This window comes from Perna viridis, chromosome 13 (genome assembly GCF_037379345.1).
Source record: "Perna viridis isolate PV_CMFRI_1.1 ecotype Kerala chromosome 13, ASM3737934v1, whole genome shotgun sequence".
Taxonomy (NCBI): Eukaryota; Metazoa; Mollusca; class Bivalvia; order Mytilida; family Mytilidae; genus Perna; species Perna viridis.
In genome coordinates, this window is record NC_142457.1 from 33,129,928 (window position 1) to 33,155,261 (window position 25,334).

At 37.3% G+C, this 25,334-nt stretch overlaps 10 protein-coding genes and 5 pseudogenes across 10 annotated transcripts; 10 read left to right on the forward strand and 5 right to left on the reverse strand.

The window, feature by feature from the left end:
- Window positions 1-2,029: 2,029 nt before the first annotated feature.
- LOC148600397 (histone H4) lies at window positions 2,030-2,341 on the forward strand. Its single transcript, XM_088558140.1, has one exon. It carries the CDS (start codon window positions 2,030-2,032, stop codon window positions 2,339-2,341), a length of 312 nt encoding a protein of 103 aa, XP_088414266.1.
- Window positions 2,342-3,021: 680 nt separating this feature from the next.
- On the reverse strand, window positions 3,022-3,399 carry LOC148600398 (histone H2B pseudogene; annotated as a pseudogene).
- A 254-nt stretch (window positions 3,400-3,653) lies between these two features.
- LOC148600399 (histone H2A-like) lies at window positions 3,654-4,031 on the forward strand. Its single transcript, XM_088557862.1, has one exon. The coding sequence runs from the start codon at window positions 3,654-3,656 to the stop codon at window positions 4,029-4,031; it is 378 nt and encodes a 125-aa protein (XP_088413988.1).
- A 2,975-nt stretch (window positions 4,032-7,006) lies between these two features.
- On the forward strand, window positions 7,007-7,318 carry LOC148600400 (histone H4). Its single transcript, XM_088558141.1, has one exon. The coding sequence runs from the start codon at window positions 7,007-7,009 to the stop codon at window positions 7,316-7,318; it is 312 nt and encodes a 103-aa protein (XP_088414267.1).
- Window positions 7,319-7,998: 680 nt separating this feature from the next.
- Window positions 7,999-8,376, reverse strand: LOC148600401 (histone H2B pseudogene; annotated as a pseudogene).
- Window positions 8,377-8,630: 254 nt separating this feature from the next.
- On the forward strand, window positions 8,631-9,008 carry LOC148600402 (histone H2A-like). Its single transcript, XM_088557863.1, has one exon. The coding sequence runs from the start codon at window positions 8,631-8,633 to the stop codon at window positions 9,006-9,008; it is 378 nt and encodes a 125-aa protein (XP_088413989.1).
- Window positions 9,009-11,983: 2,975 nt separating this feature from the next.
- LOC148600403 (histone H4) lies at window positions 11,984-12,295 on the forward strand. The gene has a single exon (XM_088558143.1). It carries the CDS (start codon window positions 11,984-11,986, stop codon window positions 12,293-12,295), a length of 312 nt encoding a protein of 103 aa, XP_088414269.1.
- Window positions 12,296-12,975: 680 nt separating this feature from the next.
- On the reverse strand, window positions 12,976-13,353 carry LOC148600404 (histone H2B pseudogene; annotated as a pseudogene).
- Window positions 13,354-13,607: 254 nt separating this feature from the next.
- LOC148600405 (histone H2A-like) lies at window positions 13,608-13,985 on the forward strand. The gene has a single exon (XM_088557861.1). It carries the CDS (start codon window positions 13,608-13,610, stop codon window positions 13,983-13,985), a length of 378 nt encoding a protein of 125 aa, XP_088413987.1.
- Window positions 13,986-16,960: 2,975 nt separating this feature from the next.
- LOC148600406 (histone H4) lies at window positions 16,961-17,272 on the forward strand. The gene has a single exon (XM_088558144.1). It carries the CDS (start codon window positions 16,961-16,963, stop codon window positions 17,270-17,272), a length of 312 nt encoding a protein of 103 aa, XP_088414270.1.
- Window positions 17,273-17,952: 680 nt separating this feature from the next.
- Window positions 17,953-18,330, reverse strand: LOC148600407 (histone H2B pseudogene; annotated as a pseudogene).
- A 254-nt stretch (window positions 18,331-18,584) lies between these two features.
- LOC148600408 (histone H2A-like) lies at window positions 18,585-18,962 on the forward strand. The gene has a single exon (XM_088557858.1). The coding sequence runs from the start codon at window positions 18,585-18,587 to the stop codon at window positions 18,960-18,962; it is 378 nt and encodes a 125-aa protein (XP_088413984.1).
- Window positions 18,963-21,937: 2,975 nt separating this feature from the next.
- Window positions 21,938-22,249, forward strand: LOC148600409 (histone H4). The gene has a single exon (XM_088558145.1). It carries the CDS (start codon window positions 21,938-21,940, stop codon window positions 22,247-22,249), a length of 312 nt encoding a protein of 103 aa, XP_088414271.1.
- A 680-nt stretch (window positions 22,250-22,929) lies between these two features.
- LOC148600410 (histone H2B pseudogene) lies at window positions 22,930-23,307 on the reverse strand (annotated as a pseudogene).
- Window positions 23,308-23,561: 254 nt separating this feature from the next.
- LOC148600411 (histone H2A-like) lies at window positions 23,562-23,939 on the forward strand. Its single transcript, XM_088557860.1, has one exon. It carries the CDS (start codon window positions 23,562-23,564, stop codon window positions 23,937-23,939), a length of 378 nt encoding a protein of 125 aa, XP_088413986.1.
- Window positions 23,940-25,334: the final 1,395 nt, after the last annotated feature.

Sequence of the window (25,334 nt, forward strand, 5' to 3'; positions counted from 1 at the left end):
TGAAATCATACATCGTTCGTAATGGCTCGTACAAAGCAAACCGCTCGTAAGTCCACCGGAGGAAAGGCTCCAAGGAAACAACTGGCAACTAAGGCTGCTCGTAAGAGCGCACCCGCTACTGGAGGAGTCAAGAAACCACACAGATACAGACCTGGAACTGTCGCATTGAGAGAAATCAGAAGATATCAAAAGAGCACCGAGCTTCTCATCAGAAAACTCCCATTCCAGAGATTAGTCAGAGAAATCGCTCAGGACTTCAAAACTGATCTCAGATTCCAGAGCTCCGCCGTCATGGCACTCCAGGAAGCTAGTGAAGCTTACTTGGTCGGTCTTTTTGAAGACACCAACTTGTGCGCCATCCACGCCAAGAGAGTCACAATCATGCCCAAGGACGTTCAGCTTGCACGCAGAATTCGCGGAGAACGTGCTTAATGTGTGACTTTTCACATTATGAAAACGGCCCTTTTAAGGGCCACACAAATCTTCAAAAAAAGATTTTTAAGTTGATATGTAATCCAGTCTAATAATACACGAATAAAAAATGTAACACACCCTTTTTTTACACCTGTCTGTACCTAGAAAACACCAAGTAATTGCGCCTAATAAATAAAGGCATACCGTTCAACAACCATCTTTCCCTTTCCGAAAAAGTTTTTATCTCACATATTTTGTATAAGTTTATACGTGTACAAATATTCTCTATCTATTTTTCATAAAATGTGATTTCAATAGACCAAATTGCTTTCTCGTCATAGCGTTGACGGATTTACAATACACATGAACTCATTCCATTTATACATTTGGAATAAAAATGTAATCGTTGTGTGCAACTTTCATGCATTTCGTGGTAATTTTTTTTTAATAAATATGTGTTCATATATGAATGTAAGTGTATCTCTGTCCATGGAAACACCTTCCCTTTATGTTTAAAAATTCTATTATTACATCTATATTAACTTTTTCCTTTTCTTCATATAAAATTATCAAAGACTAATGTCATTTTTTTTTCTGATACTTTTTATTCGTTATTTTTTTTTTTATCATAATATTTTTTTTTTCTTTTTAAGGGTCAATTCGCGTTTACTTTCTGAACAATACACATCTTAACACATTATACATTGGCCGTATAAGTGAATACGTAAAGCCGGTTACTAAGAGTTAGCACTACTCACACCTTTCAGCAATTCTCTATAATACCTTAGTATTTTAATTATCACCTCATAAAATTCCTTAAGCCCTGTCGTCTGAACCGGAGAATTTCGCTCAGCCATAAACACAATATATTTTTTATTATCATTATCACTTTTTTGTTATATATAAATTTTTTTTTTTTGCTTTATTTTTGCATTCTGTGCACTCACCGGATACACAATCCAGACATTCGCTCGCATTTAAGTGGACCTTTTTCATAATTGAAAAGTCCGACACCGATCTTCACTGCAATGAAATAAAAAGAAAAAAGAAAATAAATAGGATAAATTCCCCCGTATAAAGGACCGTCAATAGTCTGACTTCCAACACAGTAGTATATTGAAAAACTTTCTCTGTTATTTTAAAATAATCGAAACAGAAAGAAATACAGAAATTTGGCATTATTCTGCGACCTGGTGCGTTTTACAGCGGCTACATGCACACACACACACACACACACACACACACATATATATATATATATGCGAATTTATGTCAATGCATTGAGTTATAAGGCGATGTGCCTTATAAGTTATCTGCACATATGTGCAAATAACTATGTTGTTTTATAAATCATGTTTAAACATGCGTTGTCTGTGTGTACGATTTGTGAAACGTCTATTATTTGCCGTGAATTATTTCCTATATTTGAAAAATTGAGCCCCCTTTTTTTCTTTCTTACAAAACATTCCATTCCTCGTCACACACAAACTGTCCAATGAAAAGTTACTTAACAAATACTTGATTGGCTTTCTATCACGGTCGCGCTAGTTATATATATTATTTTTGTCCTGCCGGCATCAATCATGTACCGATATAGTTTTATTACATAATTACCATGTCGGGTCGCGGTAAAGGAGGTAAAGGACTAGGAAAAGGAGGCGCCAAACGACACAGGAAAGTTTTGCGTGATAACATCCAAGGTATCACCAAACCAGCTATCCGTCGTCTTGCACGAAGAGGTGGTGTCAAACGTATCTCTGGGCTTATCTATGAAGAGACTCGTGGTGTGTTGAAAGTTTTCTTGGAAAATGTAATTCGTGATGCAGTCACCTACACCGAGCATGCCAAGAGAAAAACTGTCACAGCTATGGATGTCGTCTATGCCCTGAAGAGACAAGGACGCACTCTATACGGCTTCGGAGGTTGAGCAGCTTCCATTAGAAATAACAACAACGGCCCTTTTCAGGGCCACCAAAATATTTCAAAAAGATTCTGATATTGATGTTATATGCAGCAAATAACTTCTCTAATTAAAACACCCATGGCATACAACAATAACATTTTGAGAATAATGTTTATCATTTTATTGTTATAAATCACTGCACAGTAGACACCCAAGAAAAAACATATCTATGTACAACAACATTCACTATTAAAACTGCTCAAAAAAACAACTATTGACTAAGACTGTGTATTGCACATGCCGATTAGTGAGTAGTGTTCAGTGTCGATTTCACACATTTCGTTGTAGTAAGGTGAACGCTAATGTACTTTTACCGCCGATTTTATTATTTTCAATTAAAAAATTCAAACATCTGTACATGTATCGTAACTATCTACACTTTTTGAAAGAAATCATATTTATTTTATTGAGCCTGACTTGTAATCAACTTATTAGATGCGTGGCTTTCATATGTAAAGGAGTTGATTCTACGGCGAAGAAATCTTTTCAGTCTTATTTTTCTGATTATACGATTTCTGTGTGCATTTGTTCTTATTCAAGTTCAGAGTATAAACAGTTTTGCAACGTATCAACATAAGAATCTTTTTGAAAGATTTTGGTGGCCCTGAAAAGGGCCGTTAAGTATGAAGACCGTCACTGCAAGTTTATTTGCTGCTGGTGTACTTTGTGACGGCTTTGGTCCCTTCGCTAACAGCGTGTTTGGCTAATTCTCCCGGCAACAGAAGACGTACAGCAGTCTGAATCTCCCGAGATGTAATAGTTGATCTTTTATTGTAGTGAGCCAGACGCGAAGCCTCGGCGGCGATTCTCTCAAAGATATCATTGACAAAACTGTTCATGATTGACATTGCCTTTGAAGAGACACCAGTGTCCGGATGGACTTGTCGGAGAACTTTGTAGATGTAGATTCCATAAGACTCCCTTCTCCTTCTCTTCCTTTTCTTGTCACCTCCGGCACGTGCAGCTTTCGTCTTGGTCACGGCCTTCTTTGCTCCTTTTGATCCAGTTGCTTTAGGCGGCATATTTAATCTCTGATAATAACACAGTGAATAATACCCACTAGTTCGGTCTAATTTCAATTTAAAACGACCAAGTGGATTGAAATTATGTTTGCGCGAACCTCGCGGAAAACACCAAGTACAAGCCAGAACAGTGATACTGATTGGTTCATACATATGATATCATTCCAATCCGTTTGCATCTATAAATGGAAAATTGCATATTTTAAGTATTATGTTTATTTATTTGAAACTGAACAATTCACAAATAATACAATATGTCTGGACGTGGAAAGGGAGGCAAAGCCAAATCTAAGGCCAAGAGCAGGTCGTCCCGTGCTGGACTTCAGTTCCCTGTCGGTCGTATCCACAGACTATTGAGGAAAGGCAACTATGGAGAGAGGGTAGGCGCTGGAGCCCCTGTTTATCTCGCCGCTGTTATGGAATATTTGGCCGCTGAAGTTTTGGAATTGGCAGGTAATGCTGCCCGTGACAACAAGAAGAGCAGAATCATCCCCCGTCACCTCCAGCTGGCCATCAGAAACGACGAGGAACTGAACAAACTGCTCTCCGGTGTCACCATTGCCCAGGGTGGCGTACTGCCAAACATCCAGGCTGTTCTATTGCCCAAGAAGACTCAAAAGGCTGCAAAATAAATAATTTAGTTCTTTGAACTATCGGATATAACGGCCCTTTTCAGGGCCACCAACACTTTTCAAAAAGATTCTTAAATTGATGTGTGTACTTGCACTATAAAACAACTAAAACTGAGTTTATAACCACCCCCCCCCCACTCCCTCAGCTTCCCTATATGCCTTTTTTTTCGGCCGGACATAAATACGTGTATTACTATACACAATAACTATGCAATTCAAGAATTAATATGCATTTCACAAAAACAAAAACAAAAAATATAAAAAAAAAAAATAAAAAAAAAATAAACAACGTTAAAAAACGCAGCCACGCGAGGGCATCGTAGAGTTTCAGTTATCTGTTGTGTGTGTAGAATTCTGGCCCTCTACTAAATGTGCATATACTTATCCGTGCATTTTCCTGTGGGTTGTATGTTTACTAACGCGAGTCCATATAACTCATTTTAAGTATGTGTTTTATGCAGGCTAGTTCTCGATGAAAAGTAGAATGGAGTACTAATTCAAAGAGAATCAATTTCCCATTTACCACGTACTATAACTATTGCACACAAGATAAATAGATTCTTAAAAAAATAATTTGTATTTTTTAAAATTAGTTTGTTACTAAAATATTTTTTGTAAAAACCATGATAAATGCTTGTAGTAATAGTATGTACTAATTGCTACAGAAATGTGACTAATTGTGAGTGACATCAGATGTAAGTTGGTGAATCTAATTAACTATTAATGTAATTGTTTTTGATAATCTTGATAACATGTCATCAAAGCTCAAACATGAATAGAATGGTGGATTGAAAGTTTTCCCAATTCCTCCAATGAAATTACCTGAATGATAACCAATCACAGTGAGTTTTATTGCTTCGACCGACCAATAATGAACTTGCTTGTCAAATTTATACGACGACAAAAGCCGACCCTCAAGGCTACAGTATTATCACCGTTCGGTTATTGAAATCATACATCGTTCGTAATGGCTCGTACAAAGCAAACCGCTCGTAAGTCCACCGGAGGAAAGGCTCCAAGGAAACAACTGGCAACTAAGGCTGCTCGTAAGAGCGCACCCGCTACTGGAGGAGTCAAGAAACCACACAGATACAGACCTGGAACTGTCGCATTGAGAGAAATCAGAAGATATCAAAAGAGCACCGAGCTTCTCATCAGAAAACTCCCATTCCAGAGATTAGTCAGAGAAATCGCTCAGGACTTCAAAACTGATCTCAGATTCCAGAGCTCCGCCGTCATGGCACTCCAGGAAGCTAGTGAAGCTTACTTGGTCGGTCTTTTTGAAGACACCAACTTGTGCGCCATCCACGCCAAGAGAGTCACAATCATGCCCAAGGACGTTCAGCTTGCACGCAGAATTCGCGGAGAACGTGCTTAATGTGTGACTTTTCACATTATGAAAACGGCCCTTTTAAGGGCCACACAAATCTTCAAAAAAAGATTTTTAAGTTGATATGTAATCCAGTCTAATAATACACGAATAAAAAATGTAACACACCCTTTTTTTACACCTGTCTGTACCTAGAAAACACCAAGTAATTGCGCCTAATAAATAAAGGCATACCGTTCAACAACCATCTTTCCCTTTCCGAAAAAGTTTTTATCTCACATATTTTGTATAAGTTTATACGTGTACAAATATTCTCTATCTATTTTTCATAAAATGTGATTTCAATAGACCAAATTGCTTTCTCGTCATAGCGTTGACGGATTTACAATACACATGAACTCATTCCATTTATACATTTGGAATAAAAATGTAATCGTTGTGTGCAACTTTCATGCATTTCGTGGTAATTTTTTTTTAATAAATATGTGTTCATATATGAATGTAAGTGTATCTCTGTCCATGGAAACACCTTCCCTTTATGTTTAAAAATTCTATTATTACATCTATATTAACTTTTTCCTTTTCTTCATATAAAATTATCAAAGACTAATGTCATTTTTTTTTCTGATACTTTTTATTCGTTATTTTTTTTTTTATCATAATATTTTTTTTTTCTTTTTAAGGGTCAATTCGCGTTTACTTTCTGAACAATACACATCTTAACACATTATACATTGGCCGTATAAGTGAATACGTAAAGCCGGTTACTAAGAGTTAGCACTACTCACACCTTTCAGCAATTCTCTATAATACCTTAGTATTTTAATTATCACCTCATAAAATTCCTTAAGCCCTGTCGTCTGAACCGGAGAATTTCGCTCAGCCATAAACACAATATATTTTTTATTATCATTATCACTTTTTTGTTATATATAAATTTTTTTTTTTTGCTTTATTTTTGCATTCTGTGCACTCACCGGATACACAATCCAGACATTCGCTCGCATTTAAGTGGACCTTTTTCATAATTGAAAAGTCCGACACCGATCTTCACTGCAATGAAATAAAAAGAAAAAAGAAAATAAATAGGATAAATTCCCCCGTATAAAGGACCGTCAATAGTCTGACTTCCAACACAGTAGTATATTGAAAAACTTTCTCTGTTATTTTAAAATAATCGAAACAGAAAGAAATACAGAAATTTGGCATTATTCTGCGACCTGGTGCGTTTTACAGCGGCTACATGCACACACACACACACACACACACACACACATATATATATATATATGCGAATTTATGTCAATGCATTGAGTTATAAGGCGATGTGCCTTATAAGTTATCTGCACATATGTGCAAATAACTATGTTGTTTTATAAATCATGTTTAAACATGCGTTGTCTGTGTGTACGATTTGTGAAACGTCTATTATTTGCCGTGAATTATTTCCTATATTTGAAAAATTGAGCCCCCTTTTTTTCTTTCTTACAAAACATTCCATTCCTCGTCACACACAAACTGTCCAATGAAAAGTTACTTAACAAATACTTGATTGGCTTTCTATCACGGTCGCGCTAGTTATATATATTATTTTTGTCCTGCCGGCATCAATCATGTACCGATATAGTTTTATTACATAATTACCATGTCGGGTCGCGGTAAAGGAGGTAAAGGACTAGGAAAAGGAGGCGCCAAACGACACAGGAAAGTTTTGCGTGATAACATCCAAGGTATCACCAAACCAGCTATCCGTCGTCTTGCACGAAGAGGTGGTGTCAAACGTATCTCTGGGCTTATCTATGAAGAGACTCGTGGTGTGTTGAAAGTTTTCTTGGAAAATGTAATTCGTGATGCAGTCACCTACACCGAGCATGCCAAGAGAAAAACTGTCACAGCTATGGATGTCGTCTATGCCCTGAAGAGACAAGGACGCACTCTATACGGCTTCGGAGGTTGAGCAGCTTCCATTAGAAATAACAACAACGGCCCTTTTCAGGGCCACCAAAATATTTCAAAAAGATTCTGATATTGATGTTATATGCAGCAAATAACTTCTCTAATTAAAACACCCATGGCATACAACAATAACATTTTGAGAATAATGTTTATCATTTTATTGTTATAAATCACTGCACAGTAGACACCCAAGAAAAAACATATCTATGTACAACAACATTCACTATTAAAACTGCTCAAAAAAACAACTATTGACTAAGACTGTGTATTGCACATGCCGATTAGTGAGTAGTGTTCAGTGTCGATTTCACACATTTCGTTGTAGTAAGGTGAACGCTAATGTACTTTTACCGCCGATTTTATTATTTTCAATTAAAAAATTCAAACATCTGTACATGTATCGTAACTATCTACACTTTTTGAAAGAAATCATATTTATTTTATTGAGCCTGACTTGTAATCAACTTATTAGATGCGTGGCTTTCATATGTAAAGGAGTTGATTCTACGGCGAAGAAATCTTTTCAGTCTTATTTTTCTGATTATACGATTTCTGTGTGCATTTGTTCTTATTCAAGTTCAGAGTATAAACAGTTTTGCAACGTATCAACATAAGAATCTTTTTGAAAGATTTTGGTGGCCCTGAAAAGGGCCGTTAAGTATGAAGACCGTCACTGCAAGTTTATTTGCTGCTGGTGTACTTTGTGACGGCTTTGGTCCCTTCGCTAACAGCGTGTTTGGCTAATTCTCCCGGCAACAGAAGACGTACAGCAGTCTGAATCTCCCGAGATGTAATAGTTGATCTTTTATTGTAGTGAGCCAGACGCGAAGCCTCGGCGGCGATTCTCTCAAAGATATCATTGACAAAACTGTTCATGATTGACATTGCCTTTGAAGAGACACCAGTGTCCGGATGGACTTGTCGGAGAACTTTGTAGATGTAGATTCCATAAGACTCCCTTCTCCTTCTCTTCCTTTTCTTGTCACCTCCGGCACGTGCAGCTTTCGTCTTGGTCACGGCCTTCTTTGCTCCTTTTGATCCAGTTGCTTTAGGCGGCATATTTAATCTCTGATAATAACACAGTGAATAATACCCACTAGTTCGGTCTAATTTCAATTTAAAACGACCAAGTGGATTGAAATTATGTTTGCGCGAACCTCGCGGAAAACACCAAGTACAAGCCAGAACAGTGATACTGATTGGTTCATACATATGATATCATTCCAATCCGTTTGCATCTATAAATGGAAAATTGCATATTTTAAGTATTATGTTTATTTATTTGAAACTGAACAATTCACAAATAATACAATATGTCTGGACGTGGAAAGGGAGGCAAAGCCAAATCTAAGGCCAAGAGCAGGTCGTCCCGTGCTGGACTTCAGTTCCCTGTCGGTCGTATCCACAGACTATTGAGGAAAGGCAACTATGGAGAGAGGGTAGGCGCTGGAGCCCCTGTTTATCTCGCCGCTGTTATGGAATATTTGGCCGCTGAAGTTTTGGAATTGGCAGGTAATGCTGCCCGTGACAACAAGAAGAGCAGAATCATCCCCCGTCACCTCCAGCTGGCCATCAGAAACGACGAGGAACTGAACAAACTGCTCTCCGGTGTCACCATTGCCCAGGGTGGCGTACTGCCAAACATCCAGGCTGTTCTATTGCCCAAGAAGACTCAAAAGGCTGCAAAATAAATAATTTAGTTCTTTGAACTATCGGATATAACGGCCCTTTTCAGGGCCACCAACACTTTTCAAAAAGATTCTTAAATTGATGTGTGTACTTGCACTATAAAACAACTAAAACTGAGTTTATAACCACCCCCCCCCCACTCCCTCAGCTTCCCTATATGCCTTTTTTTTCGGCCGGACATAAATACGTGTATTACTATACACAATAACTATGCAATTCAAGAATTAATATGCATTTCACAAAAACAAAAACAAAAAATATAAAAAAAAAAAATAAAAAAAAAATAAACAACGTTAAAAAACGCAGCCACGCGAGGGCATCGTAGAGTTTCAGTTATCTGTTGTGTGTGTAGAATTCTGGCCCTCTACTAAATGTGCATATACTTATCCGTGCATTTTCCTGTGGGTTGTATGTTTACTAACGCGAGTCCATATAACTCATTTTAAGTATGTGTTTTATGCAGGCTAGTTCTCGATGAAAAGTAGAATGGAGTACTAATTCAAAGAGAATCAATTTCCCATTTACCACGTACTATAACTATTGCACACAAGATAAATAGATTCTTAAAAAAATAATTTGTATTTTTTAAAATTAGTTTGTTACTAAAATATTTTTTGTAAAAACCATGATAAATGCTTGTAGTAATAGTATGTACTAATTGCTACAGAAATGTGACTAATTGTGAGTGACATCAGATGTAAGTTGGTGAATCTAATTAACTATTAATGTAATTGTTTTTGATAATCTTGATAACATGTCATCAAAGCTCAAACATGAATAGAATGGTGGATTGAAAGTTTTCCCAATTCCTCCAATGAAATTACCTGAATGATAACCAATCACAGTGAGTTTTATTGCTTCGACCGACCAATAATGAACTTGCTTGTCAAATTTATACGACGACAAAAGCCGACCCTCAAGGCTACAGTATTATCACCGTTCGGTTATTGAAATCATACATCGTTCGTAATGGCTCGTACAAAGCAAACCGCTCGTAAGTCCACCGGAGGAAAGGCTCCAAGGAAACAACTGGCAACTAAGGCTGCTCGTAAGAGCGCACCCGCTACTGGAGGAGTCAAGAAACCACACAGATACAGACCTGGAACTGTCGCATTGAGAGAAATCAGAAGATATCAAAAGAGCACCGAGCTTCTCATCAGAAAACTCCCATTCCAGAGATTAGTCAGAGAAATCGCTCAGGACTTCAAAACTGATCTCAGATTCCAGAGCTCCGCCGTCATGGCACTCCAGGAAGCTAGTGAAGCTTACTTGGTCGGTCTTTTTGAAGACACCAACTTGTGCGCCATCCACGCCAAGAGAGTCACAATCATGCCCAAGGACGTTCAGCTTGCACGCAGAATTCGCGGAGAACGTGCTTAATGTGTGACTTTTCACATTATGAAAACGGCCCTTTTAAGGGCCACACAAATCTTCAAAAAAAGATTTTTAAGTTGATATGTAATCCAGTCTAATAATACACGAATAAAAAATGTAACACACCCTTTTTTTACACCTGTCTGTACCTAGAAAACACCAAGTAATTGCGCCTAATAAATAAAGGCATACCGTTCAACAACCATCTTTCCCTTTCCGAAAAAGTTTTTATCTCACATATTTTGTATAAGTTTATACGTGTACAAATATTCTCTATCTATTTTTCATAAAATGTGATTTCAATAGACCAAATTGCTTTCTCGTCATAGCGTTGACGGATTTACAATACACATGAACTCATTCCATTTATACATTTGGAATAAAAATGTAATCGTTGTGTGCAACTTTCATGCATTTCGTGGTAATTTTTTTTTAATAAATATGTGTTCATATATGAATGTAAGTGTATCTCTGTCCATGGAAACACCTTCCCTTTATGTTTAAAAATTCTATTATTACATCTATATTAACTTTTTCCTTTTCTTCATATAAAATTATCAAAGACTAATGTCATTTTTTTTTCTGATACTTTTTATTCGTTATTTTTTTTTTTATCATAATATTTTTTTTTTCTTTTTAAGGGTCAATTCGCGTTTACTTTCTGAACAATACACATCTTAACACATTATACATTGGCCGTATAAGTGAATACGTAAAGCCGGTTACTAAGAGTTAGCACTACTCACACCTTTCAGCAATTCTCTATAATACCTTAGTATTTTAATTATCACCTCATAAAATTCCTTAAGCCCTGTCGTCTGAACCGGAGAATTTCGCTCAGCCATAAACACAATATATTTTTTATTATCATTATCACTTTTTTGTTATATATAAATTTTTTTTTTTTGCTTTATTTTTGCATTCTGTGCACTCACCGGATACACAATCCAGACATTCGCTCGCATTTAAGTGGACCTTTTTCATAATTGAAAAGTCCGACACCGATCTTCACTGCAATGAAATAAAAAGAAAAAAGAAAATAAATAGGATAAATTCCCCCGTATAAAGGACCGTCAATAGTCTGACTTCCAACACAGTAGTATATTGAAAAACTTTCTCTGTTATTTTAAAATAATCGAAACAGAAAGAAATACAGAAATTTGGCATTATTCTGCGACCTGGTGCGTTTTACAGCGGCTACATGCACACACACACACACACACACACACACACATATATATATATATATGCGAATTTATGTCAATGCATTGAGTTATAAGGCGATGTGCCTTATAAGTTATCTGCACATATGTGCAAATAACTATGTTGTTTTATAAATCATGTTTAAACATGCGTTGTCTGTGTGTACGATTTGTGAAACGTCTATTATTTGCCGTGAATTATTTCCTATATTTGAAAAATTGAGCCCCCTTTTTTTCTTTCTTACAAAACATTCCATTCCTCGTCACACACAAACTGTCCAATGAAAAGTTACTTAACAAATACTTGATTGGCTTTCTATCACGGTCGCGCTAGTTATATATATTATTTTTGTCCTGCCGGCATCAATCATGTACCGATATAGTTTTATTACATAATTACCATGTCGGGTCGCGGTAAAGGAGGTAAAGGACTAGGAAAAGGAGGCGCCAAACGACACAGGAAAGTTTTGCGTGATAACATCCAAGGTATCACCAAACCAGCTATCCGTCGTCTTGCACGAAGAGGTGGTGTCAAACGTATCTCTGGGCTTATCTATGAAGAGACTCGTGGTGTGTTGAAAGTTTTCTTGGAAAATGTAATTCGTGATGCAGTCACCTACACCGAGCATGCCAAGAGAAAAACTGTCACAGCTATGGATGTCGTCTATGCCCTGAAGAGACAAGGACGCACTCTATACGGCTTCGGAGGTTGAGCAGCTTCCATTAGAAATAACAACAACGGCCCTTTTCAGGGCCACCAAAATATTTCAAAAAGATTCTGATATTGATGTTATATGCAGCAAATAACTTCTCTAATTAAAACACCCATGGCATACAACAATAACATTTTGAGAATAATGTTTATCATTTTATTGTTATAAATCACTGCACAGTAGACACCCAAGAAAAAACATATCTATGTACAACAACATTCACTATTAAAACTGCTCAAAAAAACAACTATTGACTAAGACTGTGTATTGCACATGCCGATTAGTGAGTAGTGTTCAGTGTCGATTTCACACATTTCGTTGTAGTAAGGTGAACGCTAATGTACTTTTACCGCCGATTTTATTATTTTCAATTAAAAAATTCAAACATCTGTACATGTATCGTAACTATCTACACTTTTTGAAAGAAATCATATTTATTTTATTGAGCCTGACTTGTAATCAACTTATTAGATGCGTGGCTTTCATATGTAAAGGAGTTGATTCTACGGCGAAGAAATCTTTTCAGTCTTATTTTTCTGATTATACGATTTCTGTGTGCATTTGTTCTTATTCAAGTTCAGAGTATAAACAGTTTTGCAACGTATCAACATAAGAATCTTTTTGAAAGATTTTGGTGGCCCTGAAAAGGGCCGTTAAGTATGAAGACCGTCACTGCAAGTTTATTTGCTGCTGGTGTACTTTGTGACGGCTTTGGTCCCTTCGCTAACAGCGTGTTTGGCTAATTCTCCCGGCAACAGAAGACGTACAGCAGTCTGAATCTCCCGAGATGTAATAGTTGATCTTTTATTGTAGTGAGCCAGACGCGAAGCCTCGGCGGCGATTCTCTCAAAGATATCATTGACAAAACTGTTCATGATTGACATTGCCTTTGAAGAGACACCAGTGTCCGGATGGACTTGTCGGAGAACTTTGTAGATGTAGATTCCATAAGACTCCCTTCTCCTTCTCTTCCTTTTCTTGTCACCTCCGGCACGTGCAGCTTTCGTCTTGGTCACGGCCTTCTTTGCTCCTTTTGATCCAGTTGCTTTAGGCGGCATATTTAATCTCTGATAATAACACAGTGAATAATACCCACTAGTTCGGTCTAATTTCAATTTAAAACGACCAAGTGGATTGAAATTATGTTTGCGCGAACCTCGCGGAAAACACCAAGTACAAGCCAGAACAGTGATACTGATTGGTTCATACATATGATATCATTCCAATCCGTTTGCATCTATAAATGGAAAATTGCATATTTTAAGTATTATGTTTATTTATTTGAAACTGAACAATTCACAAATAATACAATATGTCTGGACGTGGAAAGGGAGGCAAAGCCAAATCTAAGGCCAAGAGCAGGTCGTCCCGTGCTGGACTTCAGTTCCCTGTCGGTCGTATCCACAGACTATTGAGGAAAGGCAACTATGGAGAGAGGGTAGGCGCTGGAGCCCCTGTTTATCTCGCCGCTGTTATGGAATATTTGGCCGCTGAAGTTTTGGAATTGGCAGGTAATGCTGCCCGTGACAACAAGAAGAGCAGAATCATCCCCCGTCACCTCCAGCTGGCCATCAGAAACGACGAGGAACTGAACAAACTGCTCTCCGGTGTCACCATTGCCCAGGGTGGCGTACTGCCAAACATCCAGGCTGTTCTATTGCCCAAGAAGACTCAAAAGGCTGCAAAATAAATAATTTAGTTCTTTGAACTATCGGATATAACGGCCCTTTTCAGGGCCACCAACACTTTTCAAAAAGATTCTTAAATTGATGTGTGTACTTGCACTATAAAACAACTAAAACTGAGTTTATAACCACCCCCCCCCCACTCCCTCAGCTTCCCTATATGCCTTTTTTTTCGGCCGGACATAAATACGTGTATTACTATACACAATAACTATGCAATTCAAGAATTAATATGCATTTCACAAAAACAAAAACAAAAAATATAAAAAAAAAAAATAAAAAAAAAATAAACAACGTTAAAAAACGCAGCCACGCGAGGGCATCGTAGAGTTTCAGTTATCTGTTGTGTGTGTAGAATTCTGGCCCTCTACTAAATGTGCATATACTTATCCGTGCATTTTCCTGTGGGTTGTATGTTTACTAACGCGAGTCCATATAACTCATTTTAAGTATGTGTTTTATGCAGGCTAGTTCTCGATGAAAAGTAGAATGGAGTACTAATTCAAAGAGAATCAATTTCCCATTTACCACGTACTATAACTATTGCACACAAGATAAATAGATTCTTAAAAAAATAATTTGTATTTTTTAAAATTAGTTTGTTACTAAAATATTTTTTGTAAAAACCATGATAAATGCTTGTAGTAATAGTATGTACTAATTGCTACAGAAATGTGACTAATTGTGAGTGACATCAGATGTAAGTTGGTGAATCTAATTAACTATTAATGTAATTGTTTTTGATAATCTTGATAACATGTCATCAAAGCTCAAACATGAATAGAATGGTGGATTGAAAGTTTTCCCAATTCCTCCAATGAAATTACCTGAATGATAACCAATCACAGTGAGTTTTATTGCTTCGACCGACCAATAATGAACTTGCTTGTCAAATTTATACGACGACAAAAGCCGACCCTCAAGGCTACAGTATTATCACCGTTCGGTTATTGAAATCATACATCGTTCGTAATGGCTCGTACAAAGCAAACCGCTCGTAAGTCCACCGGAGGAAAGGCTCCAAGGAAACAACTGGCAACTAAGGCTGCTCGTAAGAGCGCACCCGCTACTGGAGGAGTCAAGAAACCACACAGATACAGACCTGGAACTGTCGCATTGAGAGAAATCAGAAGATATCAAAAGAGCACCGAGCTTCTCATCAGAAAACTCCCATTCCAGAGATTAGTCAGAGAAATCGCTCAGGACTTCAAAACTGATCTCAGATTCCAGAGCTCCGCCGTCATGGCACTCCAGGAAGCTAGTGAAGCTTACTTGGTCGGTCTTTTTGAAGACACCAACTTGTGCGCCATCCACGCCAAGAGAGTCACAATCATGCCCAAGGACGTTCAGCTTGCACGCAGAATTCGCGGAGAACGTGCTTAATGTGTGACTTTTCACATTATGAAAACGGCCCTTTTAAGGGCCACACAAATCTTCAAAAAAAGATTTTTAAGTTGATATGTAATCCAGTCTAATAATACACGAATAAAAAATGTAACACACCCTTTTTTTACACCTGTCTGTACCTAGAAAACACCAAGTAATTGCGCCTAATAAATAAAGGCATACCGTTCAACAACCATCTTTCCCTTTCCGAAAAAGTTTTTATCTCACATATTTTGTATAAGTTTATACGTGTACAAATATTCTCTATCTATTTTTCATAAAATGTGATTTCAATAGACCAAATTGCTTTCTCGTCATAGCGTTGACGGATTTACAATACACATGAACTCATTCCATTTATACATTTGGAATAAAAATGTAATCGTTGTGTGCAACTTTCATGCATTTCGTGGTAATTTTTTTTTAATAAATATGTGTTCATATATGAATGTAAGTGTATCTCTGTCCATGGAAACACCTTCCCTTTATGTTTAAAAATTCTATTATTACATCTATATTAACTTTTTCCTTTTCTTCATATAAAATTATCAAAGACTAATGTCATTTTTTTTTCTGATACTTTTTATTCGTTATTTTTTTTTTTATCATAATATTTTTTTTTTCTTTTTAAGGGTCAATTCGCGTTTACTTTCTGAACAATACACATCTTAACACATTATACATTGGCCGTATAAGTGAATACGTAAAGCCGGTTACTAAGAGTTAGCACTACTCACACCTTTCAGCAATTCTCTATAATACCTTAGTATTTTAATTATCACCTCATAAAATTCCTTAAGCCCTGTCGTCTGAACCGGAGAATTTCGCTCAGCCATAAACACAATATATTTTTTATTATCATTATCACTTTTTTGTTATATATAAATTTTTTTTTTTTGCTTTATTTTTGCATTCTGTGCACTCACCGGATACACAATCCAGACATTCGCTCGCATTTAAGTGGACCTTTTTCATAATTGAAAAGTCCGACACCGATCTTCACTGCAATGAAATAAAAAGAAAAAAGAAAATAAATAGGATAAATTCCCCCGTATAAAGGACCGTCAATAGTCTGACTTCCAACACAGTAGTATATTGAAAAACTTTCTCTGTTATTTTAAAATAATCGAAACAGAAAGAAATACAGAAATTTGGCATTATTCTGCGACCTGGTGCGTTTTACAGCGGCTACATGCACACACACACACACACACACACACACACATATATATATATATATGCGAATTTATGTCAATGCATTGAGTTATAAGGCGATGTGCCTTATAAGTTATCTGCACATATGTGCAAATAACTATGTTGTTTTATAAATCATGTTTAAACATGCGTTGTCTGTGTGTACGATTTGTGAAACGTCTATTATTTGCCGTGAATTATTTCCTATATTTGAAAAATTGAGCCCCCTTTTTTTCTTTCTTACAAAACATTCCATTCCTCGTCACACACAAACTGTCCAATGAAAAGTTACTTAACAAATACTTGATTGGCTTTCTATCACGGTCGCGCTAGTTATATATATTATTTTTGTCCTGCCGGCATCAATCATGTACCGATATAGTTTTATTACATAATTACCATGTCGGGTCGCGGTAAAGGAGGTAAAGGACTAGGAAAAGGAGGCGCCAAACGACACAGGAAAGTTTTGCGTGATAACATCCAAGGTATCACCAAACCAGCTATCCGTCGTCTTGCACGAAGAGGTGGTGTCAAACGTATCTCTGGGCTTATCTATGAAGAGACTCGTGGTGTGTTGAAAGTTTTCTTGGAAAATGTAATTCGTGATGCAGTCACCTACACCGAGCATGCCAAGAGAAAAACTGTCACAGCTATGGATGTCGTCTATGCCCTGAAGAGACAAGGACGCACTCTATACGGCTTCGGAGGTTGAGCAGCTTCCATTAGAAATAACAACAACGGCCCTTTTCAGGGCCACCAAAATATTTCAAAAAGATTCTGATATTGATGTTATATGCAGCAAATAACTTCTCTAATTAAAACACCCATGGCATACAACAATAACATTTTGAGAATAATGTTTATCATTTTATTGTTATAAATCACTGCACAGTAGACACCCAAGAAAAAACATATCTATGTACAACAACATTCACTATTAAAACTGCTCAAAAAAACAACTATTGACTAAGACTGTGTATTGCACATGCCGATTAGTGAGTAGTGTTCAGTGTCGATTTCACACATTTCGTTGTAGTAAGGTGAACGCTAATGTACTTTTACCGCCGATTTTATTATTTTCAATTAAAAAATTCAAACATCTGTACATGTATCGTAACTATCTACACTTTTTGAAAGAAATCATATTTATTTTATTGAGCCTGACTTGTAATCAACTTATTAGATGCGTGGCTTTCATATGTAAAGGAGTTGATTCTACGGCGAAGAAATCTTTTCAGTCTTATTTTTCTGATTATACGATTTCTGTGTGCATTTGTTCTTATTCAAGTTCAGAGTATAAACAGTTTTGCAACGTATCAACATAAGAATCTTTTTGAAAGATTTTGGTGGCCCTGAAAAGGGCCGTTAAGTATGAAGACCGTCACTGCAAGTTTATTTGCTGCTGGTGTACTTTGTGACGGCTTTGGTCCCTTCGCTAACAGCGTGTTTGGCTAATTCTCCCGGCAACAGAAGACGTACAGCAGTCTGAATCTCCCGAGATGTAATAGTTGATCTTTTATTGTAGTGAGCCAGACGCGAAGCCTCGGCGGCGATTCTCTCAAAGATATCATTGACAAAACTGTTCATGATTGACATTGCCTTTGAAGAGACACCAGTGTCCGGATGGACTTGTCGGAGAACTTTGTAGATGTAGATTCCATAAGACTCCCTTCTCCTTCTCTTCCTTTTCTTGTCACCTCCGGCACGTGCAGCTTTCGTCTTGGTCACGGCCTTCTTTGCTCCTTTTGATCCAGTTGCTTTAGGCGGCATATTTAATCTCTGATAATAACACAGTGAATAATACCCACTAGTTCGGTCTAATTTCAATTTAAAACGACCAAGTGGATTGAAATTATGTTTGCGCGAACCTCGCGGAAAACACCAAGTACAAGCCAGAACAGTGATACTGATTGGTTCATACATATGATATCATTCCAATCCGTTTGCATCTATAAATGGAAAATTGCATATTTTAAGTATTATGTTTATTTATTTGAAACTGAACAATTCACAAATAATACAATATGTCTGGACGTGGAAAGGGAGGCAAAGCCAAATCTAAGGCCAAGAGCAGGTCGTCCCGTGCTGGACTTCAGTTCCCTGTCGGTCGTATCCACAGACTATTGAGGAAAGGCAACTATGGAGAGAGGGTAGGCGCTGGAGCCCCTGTTTATCTCGCCGCTGTTATGGAATATTTGGCCGCTGAAGTTTTGGAATTGGCAGGTAATGCTGCCCGTGACAACAAGAAGAGCAGAATCATCCCCCGTCACCTCCAGCTGGCCATCAGAAACGACGAGGAACTGAACAAACTGCTCTCCGGTGTCACCATTGCCCAGGGTGGCGTACTGCCAAACATCCAGGCTGTTCTATTGCCCAAGAAGACTCAAAAGGCTGCAAAATAAATAATTTAGTTCTTTGAACTATCGGATATAACGGCCCTTTTCAGGGCCACCAACACTTTTCAAAAAGATTCTTAAATTGATGTGTGTACTTGCACTATAAAACAACTAAAACTGAGTTTATAACCACCCCCCCCCCACTCCCTCAGCTTCCCTATATGCCTTTTTTTTCGGCCGGACATAAATACGTGTATTACTATACACAATAACTATGCAATTCAAGAATTAATATGCATTTCACAAAAACAAAAACAAAAAATATAAAAAAAAAAAATAAAAAAAAAATAAACAACGTTAAAAAACGCAGCCACGCGAGGGCATCGTAGAGTTTCAGTTATCTGTTGTGTGTGTAGAATTCTGGCCCTCTACTAAATGTGCATATACTTATCCGTGCATTTTCCTGTGGGTTGTATGTTTACTAACGCGAGTCCATATAACTCATTTTAAGTATGTGTTTTATGCAGGCTAGTTCTCGATGAAAAGTAGAATGGAGTACTAATTCAAAGAGAATCAATTTCCCATTTACCACGTACTATAACTATTGCACACAAGATAAATAGATTCTTAAAAAAATAATTTGTATTTTTTAAAATTAGTTTGTTACTAAAATATTTTTTGTAAAAACCATGATAAATGCTTGTAGTAATAGTATGTACTAATTGCTACAGAAATGTGACTAATTGTGAGTGACATCAGATGTAAGTTGGTGAATCTAATTAACTATTAATGTAATTGTTTTTGATAATCTTGATAACATGTCATCAAAGCTCAAACATGAATAGAATGGTGGATTGAAAGTTTTCCCAATTCCTCCAATGAAATTACCTGAATGATAACCAATCACAGTGAGTTTTATTGCTTCGACCGACCAATAATGAACTTGCTTGTCAAATTTATACGACGACAAAAGCCGACCCTCAAGGCTACAGTATTATCACCGTTCGGTTATTGAAATCATACATCGTTCGTAATGGCTCGTACAAAGCAAACCGCTCGTAAGTCCACCGGAGGAAAGGCTCCAAGGAAACAACTGGCAACTAAGGCTGCTCGTAAGAGCGCACCCGCTACTGGAGGAGTCAAGAAACCACACAGATACAGACCTGGAACTGTCGCATTGAGAGAAATCAGAAGATATCAAAAGAGCACCGAGCTTCTCATCAGAAAACTCCCATTCCAGAGATTAGTCAGAGAAATCGCTCAGGACTTCAAAACTGATCTCAGATTCCAGAGCTCCGCCGTCATGGCACTCCAGGAAGCTAGTGAAGCTTACTTGGTCGGTCTTTTTGAAGACACCAACTTGTGCGCCATCCACGCCAAGAGAGTCACAATCATGCCCAAGGACGTTCAGCTTGCACGCAGAATTCGCGGAGAACGTGCTTAATGTGTGACTTTTCACATTATGAAAACGGCCCTTTTAAGGGCCACACAAATCTTCAAAAAAAGATTTTTAAGTTGATATGTAATCCAGTCTAATAATACACGAATAAAAAATGTAACACACCCTTTTTTTACACCTGTCTGTACCTAGAAAACACCAAGTAATTGCGCCTAATAAATAAAGGCATACCGTTCAACAACCATCTTTCCCTTTCCGAAAAAGTTTTTATCTCACATATTTTGTATAAGTTTATACGTGTACAAATATTCTCTATCTATTTTTCATAAAATGTGATTTCAATAGACCAAATTGCTTTCTCGTCATAGCGTTGACGGATTTACAATACACATGAACTCATTCCATTTATACATTTGGAATAAAAATGTAATCGTTGTGTGCAACTTTCATGCATTTCGTGGTAATTTTTTTTTAATAAATATGTGTTCATATATGAATGTAAGTGTATCTCTGTCCATGGAAACACCTTCCCTTTATGTTTAAAAATTCTATTATTACATCTATATTAACTTTTTCCTTTTCTTCATATAAAATTATCAAAGACTAATGTCATTTTTTTTTCTGATACTTTTTATTCGTTATTTTTTTTTTTATCATAATATTTTTTTTTTCTTTTTAAGGGTCAATTCGCGTTTACTTTCTGAACAATACACATCTTAACACATTATACATTGGCCGTATAAGTGAATACGTAAAGCCGGTTACTAAGAGTTAGCACTACTCACACCTTTCAGCAATTCTCTATAATACCTTAGTATTTTAATTATCACCTCATAAAATTCCTTAAGCCCTGTCGTCTGAACCGGAGAATTTCGCTCAGCCATAAACACAATATATTTTTTATTATCATTATCACTTTTTTGTTATATATAAATTTTTTTTTTTTGCTTTATTTTTGCATTCTGTGCACTCACCGGATACACAATCCAGACATTCGCTCGCATTTAAGTGGACCTTTTTCATAATTGAAAAGTCCGACACCGATCTTCACTGCAATGAAATAAAAAGAAAAAAGAAAATAAATAGGATAAATTCCCCCGTATAAAGGACCGTCAATAGTCTGACTTCCAACACAGTAGTATATTGAAAAACTTTCTCTGTTATTTTAAAATAATCGAAACAGAAAGAAATACAGAAATTTGGCATTATTCTGCGACCTGGTGCGTTTTACAGCGGCTACATGCACACACACACACACACACACACACACACATATATATATATATATGCGAATTTATGTCAATGCATTGAGTTATAAGGCGATGTGCCTTATAAGTTATCTGCACATATGTGCAAATAACTATGTTGTTTTATAAATCATGTTTAAACATGCGTTGTCTGTGTGTACGATTTGTGAAACGTCTATTATTTGCCGTGAATTATTTCCTATATTTGAAAAATTGAGCCCCCTTTTTTTCTTTCTTACAAAACATTCCATTCCTCGTCACACACAAACTGTCCAATGAAAAGTTACTTAACAAATACTTGATTGGCTTTCTATCACGGTCGCGCTAGTTATATATATTATTTTTGTCCTGCCGGCATCAATCATGTACCGATATAGTTTTATTACATAATTACCATGTCGGGTCGCGGTAAAGGAGGTAAAGGACTAGGAAAAGGAGGCGCCAAACGACACAGGAAAGTTTTGCGTGATAACATCCAAGGTATCACCAAACCAGCTATCCGTCGTCTTGCACGAAGAGGTGGTGTCAAACGTATCTCTGGGCTTATCTATGAAGAGACTCGTGGTGTGTTGAAAGTTTTCTTGGAAAATGTAATTCGTGATGCAGTCACCTACACCGAGCATGCCAAGAGAAAAACTGTCACAGCTATGGATGTCGTCTATGCCCTGAAGAGACAAGGACGCACTCTATACGGCTTCGGAGGTTGAGCAGCTTCCATTAGAAATAACAACAACGGCCCTTTTCAGGGCCACCAAAATATTTCAAAAAGATTCTGATATTGATGTTATATGCAGCAAATAACTTCTCTAATTAAAACACCCATGGCATACAACAATAACATTTTGAGAATAATGTTTATCATTTTATTGTTATAAATCACTGCACAGTAGACACCCAAGAAAAAACATATCTATGTACAACAACATTCACTATTAAAACTGCTCAAAAAAACAACTATTGACTAAGACTGTGTATTGCACATGCCGATTAGTGAGTAGTGTTCAGTGTCGATTTCACACATTTCGTTGTAGTAAGGTGAACGCTAATGTACTTTTACCGCCGATTTTATTATTTTCAATTAAAAAATTCAAACATCTGTACATGTATCGTAACTATCTACACTTTTTGAAAGAAATCATATTTATTTTATTGAGCCTGACTTGTAATCAACTTATTAGATGCGTGGCTTTCATATGTAAAGGAGTTGATTCTACGGCGAAGAAATCTTTTCAGTCTTATTTTTCTGATTATACGATTTCTGTGTGCATTTGTTCTTATTCAAGTTCAGAGTATAAACAGTTTTGCAACGTATCAACATAAGAATCTTTTTGAAAGATTTTGGTGGCCCTGAAAAGGGCCGTTAAGTATGAAGACCGTCACTGCAAGTTTATTTGCTGCTGGTGTACTTTGTGACGGCTTTGGTCCCTTCGCTAACAGCGTGTTTGGCTAATTCTCCCGGCAACAGAAGACGTACAGCAGTCTGAATCTCCCGAGATGTAATAGTTGATCTTTTATTGTAGTGAGCCAGACGCGAAGCCTCGGCGGCGATTCTCTCAAAGATATCATTGACAAAACTGTTCATGATTGACATTGCCTTTGAAGAGACACCAGTGTCCGGATGGACTTGTCGGAGAACTTTGTAGATGTAGATTCCATAAGACTCCCTTCTCCTTCTCTTCCTTTTCTTGTCACCTCCGGCACGTGCAGCTTTCGTCTTGGTCACGGCCTTCTTTGCTCCTTTTGATCCAGTTGCTTTAGGCGGCATATTTAATCTCTGATAATAACACAGTGAATAATACCCACTAGTTCGGTCTAATTTCAATTTAAAACGACCAAGTGGATTGAAATTATGTTTGCGCGAACCTCGCGGAAAACACCAAGTACAAGCCAGAACAGTGATACTGATTGGTTCATACATATGATATCATTCCAATCCGTTTGCATCTATAAATGGAAAATTGCATATTTTAAGTATTATGTTTATTTATTTGAAACTGAACAATTCACAAATAATACAATATGTCTGGACGTGGAAAGGGAGGCAAAGCCAAATCTAAGGCCAAGAGCAGGTCGTCCCGTGCTGGACTTCAGTTCCCTGTCGGTCGTATCCACAGACTATTGAGGAAAGGCAACTATGGAGAGAGGGTAGGCGCTGGAGCCCCTGTTTATCTCGCCGCTGTTATGGAATATTTGGCCGCTGAAGTTTTGGAATTGGCAGGTAATGCTGCCCGTGACAACAAGAAGAGCAGAATCATCCCCCGTCACCTCCAGCTGGCCATCAGAAACGACGAGGAACTGAACAAACTGCTCTCCGGTGTCACCATTGCCCAGGGTGGCGTACTGCCAAACATCCAGGCTGTTCTATTGCCCAAGAAGACTCAAAAGGCTGCAAAATAAATAATTTAGTTCTTTGAACTATCGGATATAACGGCCCTTTTCAGGGCCACCAACACTTTTCAAAAAGATTCTTAAATTGATGTGTGTACTTGCACTATAAAACAACTAAAACTGAGTTTATAACCACCCCCCCCCCACTCCCTCAGCTTCCCTATATGCCTTTTTTTTCGGCCGGACATAAATACGTGTATTACTATACACAATAACTATGCAATTCAAGAATTAATATGCATTTCACAAAAACAAAAACAAAAAATATAAAAAAAAAAAATAAAAAAAAAATAAACAACGTTAAAAAACGCAGCCACGCGAGGGCATCGTAGAGTTTCAGTTATCTGTTGTGTGTGTAGAATTCTGGCCCTCTACTAAATGTGCATATACTTATCCGTGCATTTTCCTGTGGGTTGTATGTTTACTAACGCGAGTCCATATAACTCATTTTAAGTATGTGTTTTATGCAGGCTAGTTCTCGATGAAAAGTAGAATGGAGTACTAATTCAAAGAGAATCAATTTCCCATTTACCACGTACTATAACTATTGCACACAAGATAAATAGATTCTTAAAAAAATAATTTGTATTTTTTAAAATTAGTTTGTTACTAAAATATTTTTTGTAAAAACCATGATAAATGCTTGTAGTAATAGTATGTACTAATTGCTACAGAAATGTGACTAATTGTGAGTGACATCAGATGTAAGTTGGTGAATCTAATTAACTATTAATGTAATTGTTTTTGATAATCTTGATAACATGTCATCAAAGCTCAAACATGAATAGAATGGTGGATTGAAAGTTTTCCCAATTCCTCCAATGAAATTACCTGAATGATAACCAATCACAGTGAGTTTTATTGCTTCGACCGACCAATAATGAACTTGCTTGTCAAATTTATACGACGACAAAAGCCGACCCTCAAGGCTACAGTATTATCACCGTTCGGTTATTGAAATCATACATCGTTCGTAATGGCTCGTACAAAGCAAACCGCTCGTAAGTCCACCGGAGGAAAGGCTCCAAGGAAACAACTGGCAACTAAGGCTGCTCGTAAGAGCGCACCCGCTACTGGAGGAGTCAAGAAACCACACAGATACAGACCTGGAACTGTCGCATTGAGAGAAATCAGAAGATATCAAAAGAGCACCGAGCTTCTCATCAGAAAACTCCCATTCCAGAGATTAGTCAGAGAAATCGCTCAGGACTTCAAAACTGATCTCAGATTCCAGAGCTCCGCCGTCATGGCACTCCAGGAAGCTAGTGAAGCTTACTTGGTCGGTCTTTTTGAAGACACCAACTTGTGCGCCATCCACGCCAAGAGAGTCACAATCATGCCCAAGGACGTTCAGCTTGCACGCAGAATTCGCGGAGAACGTGCTTAATGTGTGACTTTTCACAT